We start from the raw sequence: 13,480 nt of genomic DNA, 5'->3' as shown, positions 1-13,480 counted from the left end.
AATATTACTGAAGTGCTTTAAACTCGTCTTTATTTTTGAAAATTCAATGAGTTTGAATTAATGATCTGCCTTTAAAACTGCCTTGCTTCTGTGGTCATAAACCAGAGCTCTAGTTTCACATTTCTGACAAGCCTGTCAGCAATTATTCCAAGAAATTATAAAGAAGGGTAAATAACACATCAAAACGTCACAGAATTAACTCATGAGAATCTCAAAACACAGCTGATCCAAAGGCCAGTGACTATCTAGCATTATCCTTCTGATTCCTTTATATCTGGAAACAGAACCAGAACACACACTACAACATCTGACAACTACTGAAATTATCAGTTACAAATCTACAGTAATAGGTAATAGGTTTACATAATTAAATGTTTACAGCACCATCTTTATCAATCATTTAATGTCTTAAATTATTATCTAAGGCTATACACCATGGATGCTGTTACACCGTAACACATAATTTCAAAGGATGCATAGACTGCATAACTGTGAGCAACAAGGACAGTTACCATCACCACATAAAACTTCAAAATCTCCAAAAGATGCATCTATGCACAAAACATTCTAAATTTCAGATATTATCTGTTATCATTGTCAAAAGGAAAAAAGAGAGAGAGAAAATGCAGCTCTTAATGCTAAAAGCTGCTGCACTATTATGCAAACACTGACACAAGTGACTGATCACAGTGTCTTGTCTTCTCATGAGGCACCAGCTCCCTCATCTTGGTGACACCTCACAGCATAACTGTGCAACCCCTACACAAGACAGTGTCTTCCCAACCCTCTCCTCTCAAGACCTAGCACAAGTTACTCTACACAGAGGCAAGACATAATTATCCTACTGCTACAAGCCAGGCAAAAAATGTCACTTTCAGTAAGGTTTCTGCAAGTACAAACAGGCACTGATGTTCCATGCTTCCTGTAATTAGCTCTGCAGCACTTGTAAAAACAGCAAGAACCACCATCCATGAGACACCTGCCTCTGTTTTGCATCCTCATGAGGCTGTACCTTATCCCAAGTACTAGTAAGGACGAGCCTAACATTGACTACCACTCTCAGTCCCTGCTGGACATATCTAGTACATTGTGTGCTAGAATTGAAACATACTTCAGAAACAGTCACCTGCTTTAGTTTACTGAAGACTGTTAGTAAACTCTTAACAATTTATGATCAAATCAGATTTCTTTGTAAAGATGTACCTGGTGCTGGTTTGTATCTTCTACACACTGAGTATTTAACATGTTCTTTGAATTGTCTCCACCTGAAATGAAAATGAAAGACAGAAAGAAACCAGAATTGAAGAGATCATAATTTACTTTACATATATACTATCTTATGTCTACAATATGGCACATAACATTACTTACAATATTTAGCTATCAAGAAAGTTTATCAAGACCATAAGGGTTTTGTTGGAATCTAAAACATATCAAGATATAAAATAGTTATCAAATTTTGGAGTCTAATCTTTGTTGCAAACAGCATTTTGTTCAAACCATGTTTCAAATTTTCTTGATGGTTAATGTCCTGAGCAATTCTTTTGAAACTTAGCATAACCCCTAGCTCCTGTCTGTAAGACTTCAAGTGTGCTTTAGGAGACCCAAAAACTTCAGAGCAGCAGGCTGAGAGCCCTCACTAGCACCCCATCTATCCAATCTTCATGTCACCTGACAGCTTCTCATGGGCAAGTCTGATATTATCTCAGTCTCCTTTCTAGTCTAGTTTTGAGCTCTATCAATGAGCCCTGCTAACTTATGAGCAAAGACCCTCTTCCTTCTCTGAGAAAGGTGAATGCCATCTGACGCCAGAAGGCCTGGGGATATCCAGACCATCCCTTTACTGAAAAACCCAGAATTGTGGCAGTGACATTAGCTACAGAGTCATGCATTAACAGACTGGGTTTGTCTGCTTCTTCCAATGTCCCTGCTCACAAATGGCAGAAGAGAGGAAAAAATTACCAGTCTGAAGTATGTTGATTATCCCTGGATTACATGTTACAGCTTTATTGTCACCCATGTGGAAAAACAGTAATGGATAATAGTTTGAAGGACTGGGACTCCTTCTGACTTACACATATTACAGCCCACACTGGCCCATGGGTGTCCATGGTGTTAATCCTAGCTGTAATCAAGGCTTACCTTGTACCTGCTTCTCACCAAACAGCCTCCTCCAAACTTTCTTCACAACTTCACAAGTTCCCAAGAATGTACAAGACGCAACTCTCTCCTTAGTCGATCGCTAGCTCTAATCCAACTTTTTCCTTACAAACTCACTAGCTGTTACCTACAACAATATTTTCCTGTACCCAGCCATAACAGCACTTAAGGCTTGGCAACCCCCAAGTTCTAAATCTAATCACAGTCTCCCATTTTTTTCTCTTATGGATCCTTCAAAACTCAGACTTTGTGCCGCTTTAAAACCAGATTTTATCTCTACCTCTACACCACATCACGTCCATCAGGAAGTCAAGCAATGCTGCATCTTCCATTTAGATAGATAACTATTGTGCTCCACATCCTCATTTCAAATTTAAAGGTAACTCCAGCCCAAGAAAGAGCTGGACATTTACACGTTGTCAATGTACAGCAACTGGGGAGGGTAAGGAGTGCTCACTGGTAACTCAAGGCATCAGACAATGAAGGCCATAGAGGTACTAGCAGTAATTAAGGAAATATAATTCAACAGATGTTCTAAATTTCTCCATTGAGTGGTGATGTCAGAGTAATTTTTTCTTACCTGGTACTGAGTATCTTCTGGATTTTGCCACATAACTTTTAATAAGTTTCATCATAGATGGGTCAGAAGCTTCTTCTAATGCACACTTTCCCATCTGATTTTTTAGTAAGGGATCAGCTCCATACCAAAGTAATAAGTTCGCCACCTAGAAAAATAAGTTCTTCAGATAATTTCTCTTCTGATAGTATTTTTCAGAATCATTATACAGGCTTCTCTCTCTTGTACTTGACAACATGAGCAACTAAAATCAAATCTCTCTTTAGTTCATACACACCAAGCATTCACCTAGATGCATCATTATCCTATAGTCCTATTATTTTTATAAATTGTTTCAGTTATTAACCTGATACCATTAAAACAAGGTCTCTCAAAATACAGGGTAGGATTCATCCTCCCATAGCTCTTAATTGGCAGAAAACAACAGGTTCGAGTCAGCTTATCCATCTAGGATATCTACTTTAGGAGAAAATAAATTGTGCTCTAGATGTGTCTGTTGTGATTCCTGTGATTGCAAGGGAAGTTTTGACAGCCATTTCTGATGTACAACATATATCTGCTCAAACAAAACACATTCAGATGGTCTTGCTAACACTACGATTTTTGTACAAATATAAAGCCTGAATCTGTTGTTACTCAAGAAATTACCACTTTAGCAAAATGTTCCATCAACCTTTGCAAAGTACTTTTTTAAGACATGGGAAATTTACAGTCTGATTATTTCATTTCTGTGGGTAACTCTGCAATCCTTTTCCAGCATTAGTGTGATTTTACTTTTACTTCTGCATTTATTTCTTCAGCATCAGTTATCATTTCAGACTGAATTTGATTCACATCCTTCACCTGCGTGCTCAAGTCGCTCATTACTTCTAATCAGATTGCTAATGAGAAAAGTGTCAATGAAGTTTTCCTAACTCATACAGTCGCCTAACAGCAGAGTAAAATAAAAAGGGTTCAGCTAGCAGCAAAAGCCCTTTTTGATTTCACAAGCTGTCCCAAGACTTAAGATTTTTTCAACCTCTAACACTGAGAATACTTGTTCCAAAACAGGATCATTGACAGCATCGCCACATGTATGCACTCCACTTTAACTAGACCACTAGAAAATCTTTCCTACGCTTACCATTTTTTCTAAAATAAATTGATTTTGCATATCACAAGTACAGAAAATGATAAAGTAGTCAAAAGTTGTGTTTCCAATCCACAGTAATAACTTCATACAGAGAAGGTAGATTTGAAAAACACAGTTATAAATACCATGTTACTGAAAGTCATATTACTAAATCACTATCACTATTTTGTTGCTAGTCAAAAAAACAACAAAATAGAATGCAACAGACCACTATTTTGTAAGTAAGACAATTTTACTGCTACTGAGTAAACAGAGCAATGAGTAAATACAGCACCACCATGTAGTATCATTCTCTCTGGATATACCAGCTTGCATAACTTTAACTCAGCTCTGTGCTGAATGATCTTGTGTGCCTCAAGTGACATAGTTGAGATCAGTGTTCTTCCAATATCACTCGAGTTGCTGGCCCCTAAGTATTACCTGCAGAGATGCAGAGTCCTTCACCCACAACCACGGGTATCTTGGATAGAGTCAAAAAACTCAGAAATATTTCATGAACTTGCAACAGTCTGCGATGCACAAGCTGCAATTTATTCTTGGGGTTCTCAAGTCTCAGAAAAAATTATTGGGGCTCTCAAAGTCTCAGAAAAAGTTATTAACCAGAAGTCCACCTTTTATCTTTGCTCCAGAGAGACTTTTCCAGGAGAAAAAAACTCATCTCAGTTGTGAAAAAGACCAAATGTTCAGGAATAAAACTTATTAGCCACCCCCCAAAAAAAACGTTTAAAATCTCAGAAATCAGTAAGAATTAGGCAGCATATATGCAGGTCTTTATGCAGTTTTTTCTTTCAGATATGCATTTTTTTAGGAAAAAACTGCCAACAAATAAAAGGGACACACAGAACTCCTACACAAATTTGGGCCACCCTAGGAACATGCACAGACAGGTGGAGGTGACCACTACCAGACTGAAAGAGGACCTGCAATTCTGACACAGGCTTATGAAACCACTGCATTTGGCAAGAAATTTTACCATTTAATCAAACTGACTATTCAGTTAGCATTCAGTCTAAGACACTACAAAATATAAGGGTGTCTTCATAATCCTCCATGTTCTGTGTCAACGCATGGGTGTACATGCATGACTGTGATGGCCTGCCATATATCCATGACTCCTAAATCATGAAAAAAAGTCATTAACAGTCCAGAAGACTACTCAAATTAGAAGTCACTTTGCAGGGTGATAACAAAATCAGTGAATGAAGTAGTATTAAACAGCAGCAATCTACTCCTGAGTAGTACAACCATTGTCTGAAACAGTGAGAAAAAATTTCTCCTTTTGGACAAATCTTGTTAAGCATGTAGTGGTTTGAATAGAAATCAGGCAGAGAGAACTTGCAAGCTCCTCAATTTACCTATAATCTAAAAAGTCAAAACATTATGTTACTTCTGGACTCAACAACAATAATTTCTATTCTTAAATCATACTTTGGGTTCAATTCAGTATACCTCATAATGGCCTTCCTTAACTGCATCTTGCAAGGGTGTTATTTGTTCCTTTTGTGTAGCATTAACATCAGCTCCTGCTTTCAAAAGCAGATTTGCTATCCCATAAAAGCCTTCCACACTTGCTATATGTAGTGCAGTCAAGCCTACAAAAAAAACATGTATTTCACATTTGGGTGAAAAAAATTCTAGAAATTTATGTCACTTTTAGGTTGTGTCTCTGATGAAGACAGAGTATATCGAAATGGTAAAAATGGATGCATTCCAGTAGGATGTATGAAGAAATGTTTATGAGAACGTCACAAGGGTTGGGAGATCTCATGCTTTTGACAAAATTGGCACCTACTGAGGAAGTAGATGCTGCTGTAACAACATTAGTTTTAAGATTTGATAGTTCTGTTATGAAAGGAGAGAATAAAAATTATTCATCCCATATTTTAGTAATTTCTCCTGGAATAAAACATATATGCTATTTTAAGGACAAGGTTATCTTTCACTTCACTCTTTTATTTACACGGCTATGCTGAAGAGGGCAAGTAAGAAAGAAGTGACAAAATAAAGACATGAATTATTTACTACCAAGCAAAAATGTTTATAAGACCATCCAAGAATTGTTTGAGTGTTCAAATAAATGAAAAATCCTGAGTGAAATTCGATATTCACACCCAGGTATATGGAAAAAACCCAAGATATCACATGAATTCTACTCTATGAAGGAGCTTTTTAGGAAAAATATGGAATGTAAGTCTTTGAACTGGGTTTAGCATAACCATGCATCAGGTCCTTAAATATGCATGGTGAGAGATGCAAGGGAAAAACACAGATTTTCCACTTCCTAACTTCCAGGTCTGAAACTAACATGCCCTCCAGAAGATCACTTTGATGGACAGACTTGCTCTTCAACAATTTGCCATTATTAGAAATTTGTCACAACCTAATTCACATACTAAATACGTGAATTAATCAGGCTTAGTAAGATATTTTCAGTCCCATTAAGCAAAATTATCTTAATTTCACTAGAGAGAAACTCTTGAGGCTCTTTTAGATACAACCCAACCCTGAATATTGTATATTCCTAGTAACCAGGTTTGTTATGAAATCTGTTAAAGAGATAATAAAAAATTTCATTTAGGGGAATGTACTAATTTCTCCCTCAGTAAAAAGTATCCTCTTCCTGATCTAATAATAAGACCGGGAAAAACTGCACTAGCAACACATTCAATTAATAATCACTAGAGATTAGCAACATGAGTCTGCAAGGACACTATGCATGCTCCTGATTTGGAGAATGGAGAAACACAAGTTTCAGTGTAACTGCTTCTCAGATCCTTCATGACACTGTGAGTCAAGACTCAAAATCAGAGCATATGAAAGTATCATTAATATGCTGGCTATATCCTACATGCTGATGTCCAGGAAATAAAAAGGAGAAAAAAGAAAACCCAAACGAAACAAACAACAGAAGATCCCAAAAACTCAGTAAGGTACTGAAGCAGAGTACTATAGCATAGGAATAAGGAAAAAATACTAGGCTAAGATATCCATATCTTAGCCTACTATTTTTCCCTTATTCCTACGCTATGCTTCACTGTGGGGAAGCTTTAAAGGAGGTGAACAGACATAGAGGCAGAATATAATATTCAGAACAATGACCCAAAGGAACCAAGATGAAAGTGTGTGCCAAAATGACAGAAGTCTGTTAAGTCCATCTCTTTCTGATTACACCTGCCTCACTGAAAATAAAAGAAGCAGGGCCAGGTCAACCTCTTATCTCTTCAAGGAGTATAACTAAAAGATATTTTGTGCAGTTCCGCTCCTTTCGTACCAAAAAAAAAACGACAGCCAGAGTCTGGGGGATGAAAAAATGGTGGCCTAGCAAAATATGCAAAGGCAGAAAAAGAAAGCAGCTGTGACCCCACAATCTAGAACCCCTGCACTTTAGTATACTTCCCTACTGTGGCTACAGCTGAACCCACACTATCAGCACTTCTCAGCTGTCAACACAGGGCTTTGAACCCCATCAACAAAATGTTTTCTCCTCTGCCTCCAGCACATATTACGTTAGTACATATTACAAGTCACTCTGTTAGCTCAAATGCCTCTGCTGTAGAAGTCTGAGATTTGCTGCTGACCCAATCTATATCTCAATATATTCTAGAAGAAAGAGAATTTCAGCCTTAATTCTGATCTGTTATATGTCTGTGTTATGCAACAGCCTATAACTGCAGGGTGTGTTGGTTTGGTTTTTTTTCCTCCACAGGACAGTTGTGAAATCCTAGCTGTTAGCACAGTATGGAAAGACTGTAAGAAATAAGTTTTCTAGCAGAACAGCCAGCTGTCTGAAACCATTTTCTTTTTCTGTTACAGACGTTTTTCAGAGACTAATGGATGAGACAGGGAAGGAAGTGCAGATTAGGAACAGTCTTATATTTGAAACAACCAAGTAATAATTAAGGTGTAGTGAAGTCTTTGACACAGAATAACACCCACAAAACTGGATAAGGCAAATTGCTTGAATCAAAACTTTAACAGATGGGTGCTCTTAGTCAAGATTTTTTTTTCCCTGCCCAAGACAAAGAAAAAATGGAAAACACCAAGTAATCACAACTTTAAAAATTCAAAACCGTGCTCAACTTCTCTCAAGATGTAAAGGGTGAAATCAAAGTTCCTGAAAAATTTAACTGGAAATTGTATATCTTGACGTCTCAAGTTGGCCCCTGAAATGGACAAAAAATACCCCCCAACTTTAAGACCTATGAAGTTCATTATTTAATCAACTGTATTTAATGACTGTTTTGCGATAAGCATGCATGGAATCTTTGAACTAAGGCACGTAAACCTAATTGCATCAAGTTGTAACTTTTTCAAGTGCTTAACTTCTCCCTCAAAAAATTATTTTGTTGTATACTTTTATAACTAGATCTACATGTTTTCCCATGAACAAGTACTAAGCTAAACCAATAAAAATTTAATAATCAGTTGACCAGTCACAAACTTACAGTCTTGTCCACTGCACAAACTCATAATACATGTTTTTATTAATTATAGACAGGTACTTGTACTGAAAATAGTATTTTAGTACAATTGCAACTTACCAGCATAATCCTGAGCATTTATATTTCCACCGGCTTTTATTATTCTACGTACAAGGTTTATGTCTTGGTGAGAAACAGCTCTATGTAGTAAGTTCTCACCATACACATTCCTCCTGTGGATTGTTGAAAGTGAAAGGGGGCGACTTGGATTTACGGAATTCTTACCAAAGGCTTCTCGTCCTGAAAAATAATGTAAAAGATCTGTTGCACAGAGAAGTATCTTTTCTCTCTTATCTTGGCTTCACTTTATATCAAAGTTAGTAAATAAGCTTCCTGAAGAAACAAATGTTCAATCAATCTAGCAAAAATGAAAATCTCAAAAAAAAATCACTAATTGAATAATAATACCATTTAATAAAAGATGTCATAGTGAATTAAATAATAAAACTCCAACTGAAATTAAACACACAGAAATAACAGTATGTAGAAGTGCTTTGACTTCAGACTTTTTCTTTTCTAATGACATTTTTGCAAGGTGCATTGTTTCCCAATGGATAATAAAATCACTATTCTGCATTCAAATCATAATAAGGTGACCATTTCAATAACTAGTAAGTTACTCAATAATTTAACTTTTCTTAAAAGTCAACTTTATCCACCATTTTTTTACTCATCTGTATTTTAAAACCTCTGTTTTGTGAGCAAGTATTTACACTAGGATTGAGATTAGCTCCCTTAGGTTATCTTTTTTCATTACTTCACAACCAGCTCAGTCATTTCTGCAATGAGTGAAAGGGGAATATGAGGTCTAAATGTAAAAACTAAAATTAAAAAGACTGATTTTAATGCTAATTTAGTATTTAACAAAACAAACACTATCTCCCATTATGCAGTCATGACAGTTTTCAGCTTGGCTTAAATTATTTCCAATACACAGATGAGCTGTTCTGTACTTCACCAGCACTGCCATTTCAACATCCCTTGGAACCATGGGGAACAGCATCCTGGCTACTACCTCTGATGAAAAACAAGGAGGGAAGAAAGAAGGGAAGAACAGGAGAATTGTTTGAAGATATACACAGTGCCTAGGCCTAGGTCATTAATTAATCTACTTATAAAAACTCCTAGGATGATATACATTGCTCCTCTCCACAAACTGTAGCAGGTGTGCCCTCATAGGTCCTAAATTTCCATCCAGGTGCAAGTGATGCCTTAAAGAACCTAGAAATGAAAAAAGACATTTTCGAGGCAATATTATTATAGGAGATAATATAAAGGCTGGTCTTTATTGGAGGCCTCTGAGGGCAGATAAGGAAAATGCACATCCTCGCACAGGGTGAATAAAGTTTTATAACTTTTAGCAAATCAACATAACTGACAAAAATCCTCAATTAGAGACATAAATGGTGAGGTAATCCCCCCCCCAGTTCAATCCTTTGCTGAATCTTTCCACCTCAGATAGGACCTAAACTTTGTTTACAAAAATGTTTCTCAAAGAGCTGGTTTCAACCTTGGCTGCCAAGAAGAACCAAGACAGGACAGGGACCTTAGACCCCCAGCTTGGAGCCTTTGGACTGTGTTTAGTCTTTCTGCCTATCACAGTATAGAAAAGGCAGGCAAAAGTAGTGGGGCTAACTACAATACAATAATGGACTACGGAGTTACAAATTTATGTGTAAAGAATAAAGAGAATACATAAAAGAAAAAAAAGGCAAAAATCAATTTGGCATCACCAGAAATAGACCTTAAAACCCATAGTTCTTCTAGAGCTGTTACACAGCCTGATGTTTTGTGCATTGCAATACATTGTCAGTTTGGACTAATTCCAAACATTCTTAAATTCTTGACTCTGAGTAGATTTTTTAGAATCTAATATATAGGGGTTTCCCTCAGCTGTGCACAAAGTCCCTCTCCGCTGTCCAGCCTTGTAAGATGTTAATCATTTAAGACAGTCACTAGTCAAAGGTGGTCTAAACCAGTCAAGCAGTTCAGGAGGGATTAAACTGCACAGACATAAACAGAATCATGTGCAGTTTTATGCTACACTTTACCTCATTAAAATCTTCCTTGAAGGGATCTATTTCCCATTACTTCCACTTGCCTTCCCTAGAGCTTTCTGTGTGGCTGACTTTGTGCAGAACAAGTGACACTTGCAGACCCAAACTAAAACTTATTATGGGGCGGTTTTTAGAGTGAATTACCAAACTAAGATGACTCATGGGCTCTTGAAAAGTCTGATGTGAAAGGGAGGTAAGCTTGCTACATTGGTTTATCACAAAGCTACCTCTATAGGTAGTGCAACTCTTTCTGCAGGAACCATGCCAAAGAATCAGTAACTTGGTTATTCAATGGAAACTAGTAAGTTGATTTGAAATAGATGAGCAGTTAGTTATTCAGCTTTAAATCTCATCAAAATGGTGTTTCCACTGTGATAAATTAAAATCCTGCAAAAGAGAATTAAATCCTGTTAACTGGAGGTAGACTTCATGTTTTTAAGATCTATTACATAGCTGTTGCAATTCAAATAATTACAAACTTTGTAAGATGTTTAAATGATTGTAGGTAAATGGGAAAAAAAAATCCAACAGATAAGACCTAATCTTAAAGGTGCTGGAGTGAACACTTGAGTGAGGAGATTCTTTATTCTCCCACAAAATTCCTTGCAAGGTCAAGAACTTCTCTGCATGTACCTTCAAAGGATGAAAAATAGCAATCTGTCTCTCTCACAAAGTTTATTGCAAATAAAAATACTTCAAAAGAGTGCTCTGTGGTAGTAAAGGCCCTATATTCCTGTAGACAGGGTAAAAACAGCAGGCATTCAAAATAGAATAAATTGTTTTGTATAGGTCAATTCTTGAGGATGGCACTGCTCTGACTACGATTTTACACACAGAACACTAAATGGCAGAAGGATAAACAAATGCAGCGCAAGATCTACCTTTTCACTCTGCAAAAAACCAATTCTCTTCTCCTTTTCAGACACACCATATTTTTTTCATATAAAATACTAATAAAATGGCATTCTGAAAAACATCTCATGATTCTTATGCAAAAAAGTTAACTGTTAGGTTACTAATACAACAGTTTACAGAAGAAAGGAAATTATCAATAACTTGAATTATTAAAATGAATATTTATACCATATTTTTAAAAGAAAACCATGCCACAATATATTGGAAAAATTATGAATTATATTTGATTCAGTATAGTTGTTCAAATAATAATCTATATGATAAAGATATAGAGTATCTTACTCCGTTTGTTGTCAATTCTCTTGCTCCTTCTCCTCTGATTAGCTTCTGCATACTCATTCAGAATTATTTCTTGCCATAGGATGGTTTCTAGATCCTGCTTGTCTTCACAAGTAGATTTATGGATTTTACTGACAAGAGATTTGCTTAGAATCAAAAAAAATATTCTCTATATAAATCAATGTTTACAGTAGAGATAAGAATATGAATACATTTGATTTCAAAAAGGAACTCTAAAAGCAGGCTAACTTAGGTAGTACTGAATAAAGAATAAATCAGGAGAGAAATTAACTCCTAGGTCTTTAAATAAAGGGTAGAAATCTTCGATCATTTACAGTCATTCACATGACAAATGAGTACTCCACATGCATTGTATCTATTACATTAATATATAAAATAATGTAAGAATTATTATGCATAAATTTCTCATACTCAAAATGCTTCGCTTTGTTTCTTTTTATACTGCCACTGTGAGCCATTCCTGCTGTTTCTTCTAGTATTTGGTGATGAGAGGAAACAATCTCTGTACTTTCCTGAGGAGGTCTCACCTTGATGTTGCTTGGGCTGTTTCTGCACATGCTGCAGGCTCCACTGAATATGAATGTCCCTCACCAGTTTGTTTTTCACTAAAGGTGGCATCCAAGTAATCTGACATTACTTCTTCCTCTCTCTGCTGACCACCCACAGGCTGTGACAAAAAAAATATTAGAAGGAACTGGTAGGCATGAAGTTAAAACAAAGGCCGTATATAAAAGAGCTCCAAGAACACTCTTTCTTAAATTGTATGCCCACAGAGAATTGAGGGATTGCTTAAGTGAGTAACTGGAATTCTACAGGTATGAAAGACAGAGGCTGCCACAAGAGAGGCAATCCTGAAGTAGTATGCCATGCAATATGTTCCTGGCAGAGTTAAACAAGAGAATTAGGCTACTCAGAATCACAACTTAAAAATATAAATCTAGGCTGGATGACAGCAAACAAAATCTGTTCTACCTGAAAGTTATCTGATTGGACATTTGAAATGACAACAGATTAATTTCAGTTTCCTATTACATGAGTTCCTGTCCTAAAAAATAAGATGATGCTTGAGATGTCTTAAGATAGCCCATACTATCTCTCACTGCTGCAGAAGCCTAAAAATTTACATTAGGTGAGAAGTACTGAAGTTCAGTAACTTCCAGCTTAGCAGCTATTTCGAAAGATATACCATCCCTGAGCTATAGCCACTACAGGTGAGATTCACTTCACTTACCTCCAACCTTTTAAAAGCCAGTCATGTAGATGACACTAGGCATTCTCATTATCCCACCACTTGTAAAGAGGAAGAGCTGCTCTGAGATGACAGAGGTTCACCTCATCCCAAATTGTGCAAAGGGGAACCTAAATGATTCATGTATACCAGAGACTTAGTTCTAATCCCACCCTAAAGACAGGTCGCCACATGGTAGTTAATTGGAGTTGCTTGAGTTTATTCACTGTTTTAGCTATGTGACTGTGACAGGCTGCTATGTATCTATCACTCCAGCTCCTGAAACCTAGGTACTCATTAGTTTATCACACACTTGAGTAATGCTGAAAGCTTTTAGGACACACCCTCAGCACACATGCATAGAAATTCTTTCACAATGATGCGGGAGAACTGGTTAATCCTTTCTTGCGATACAAACACAAATGAAGAATGCACCGATTTATTTTTTTCATCCATATATTTAGCAGACAGGGTTCTAAAGAGGGGAACTGCCTTCTTAGAAATGGTCCCTCTGGGGAGAACACTTCTAGAGGCAATGCATGTTAACATGGGATCTGGGGTTGTTTAGCCTGAGGAAAAGGAGTCTCAGTAGTGCCTTTATTACCCTCTACAACTACCTGAAAAGAGTTT

General features: G+C 36.7%; 1 protein-coding gene across 1 annotated transcript in view; it reads right to left on the bottom strand.

Annotated features, from left to right (window-relative positions):
- The window catches only part of ANKRD31 (ankyrin repeat domain 31), a 64,003-nt gene that overhangs the window by 36,796 nt on the left and 13,727 nt on the right, over window positions 1–13,480 (bottom strand). Inside the window, 6 exon segments of the mRNA XM_068177173.1 lie at window positions 1,204–1,265; window positions 2,741–2,885; window positions 5,319–5,461; window positions 8,411–8,590; window positions 11,605–11,732; window positions 12,150–12,289. Coding sequence (XP_068033274.1) covers window positions 1,204–1,265; window positions 2,741–2,885; window positions 5,319–5,461; window positions 8,411–8,590; window positions 11,605–11,732; window positions 12,150–12,289 — 798 coding nt within the window.

This window comes from Anomalospiza imberbis, chromosome Z (assembly GCF_031753505.1).
Source record: "Anomalospiza imberbis isolate Cuckoo-Finch-1a 21T00152 chromosome Z, ASM3175350v1, whole genome shotgun sequence".
Classification (NCBI taxonomy): Eukaryota; Metazoa; Chordata; class Aves; order Passeriformes; family Viduidae; genus Anomalospiza; species Anomalospiza imberbis.
This window is presented reverse-complemented; position numbering and strand designations above follow the sequence as displayed.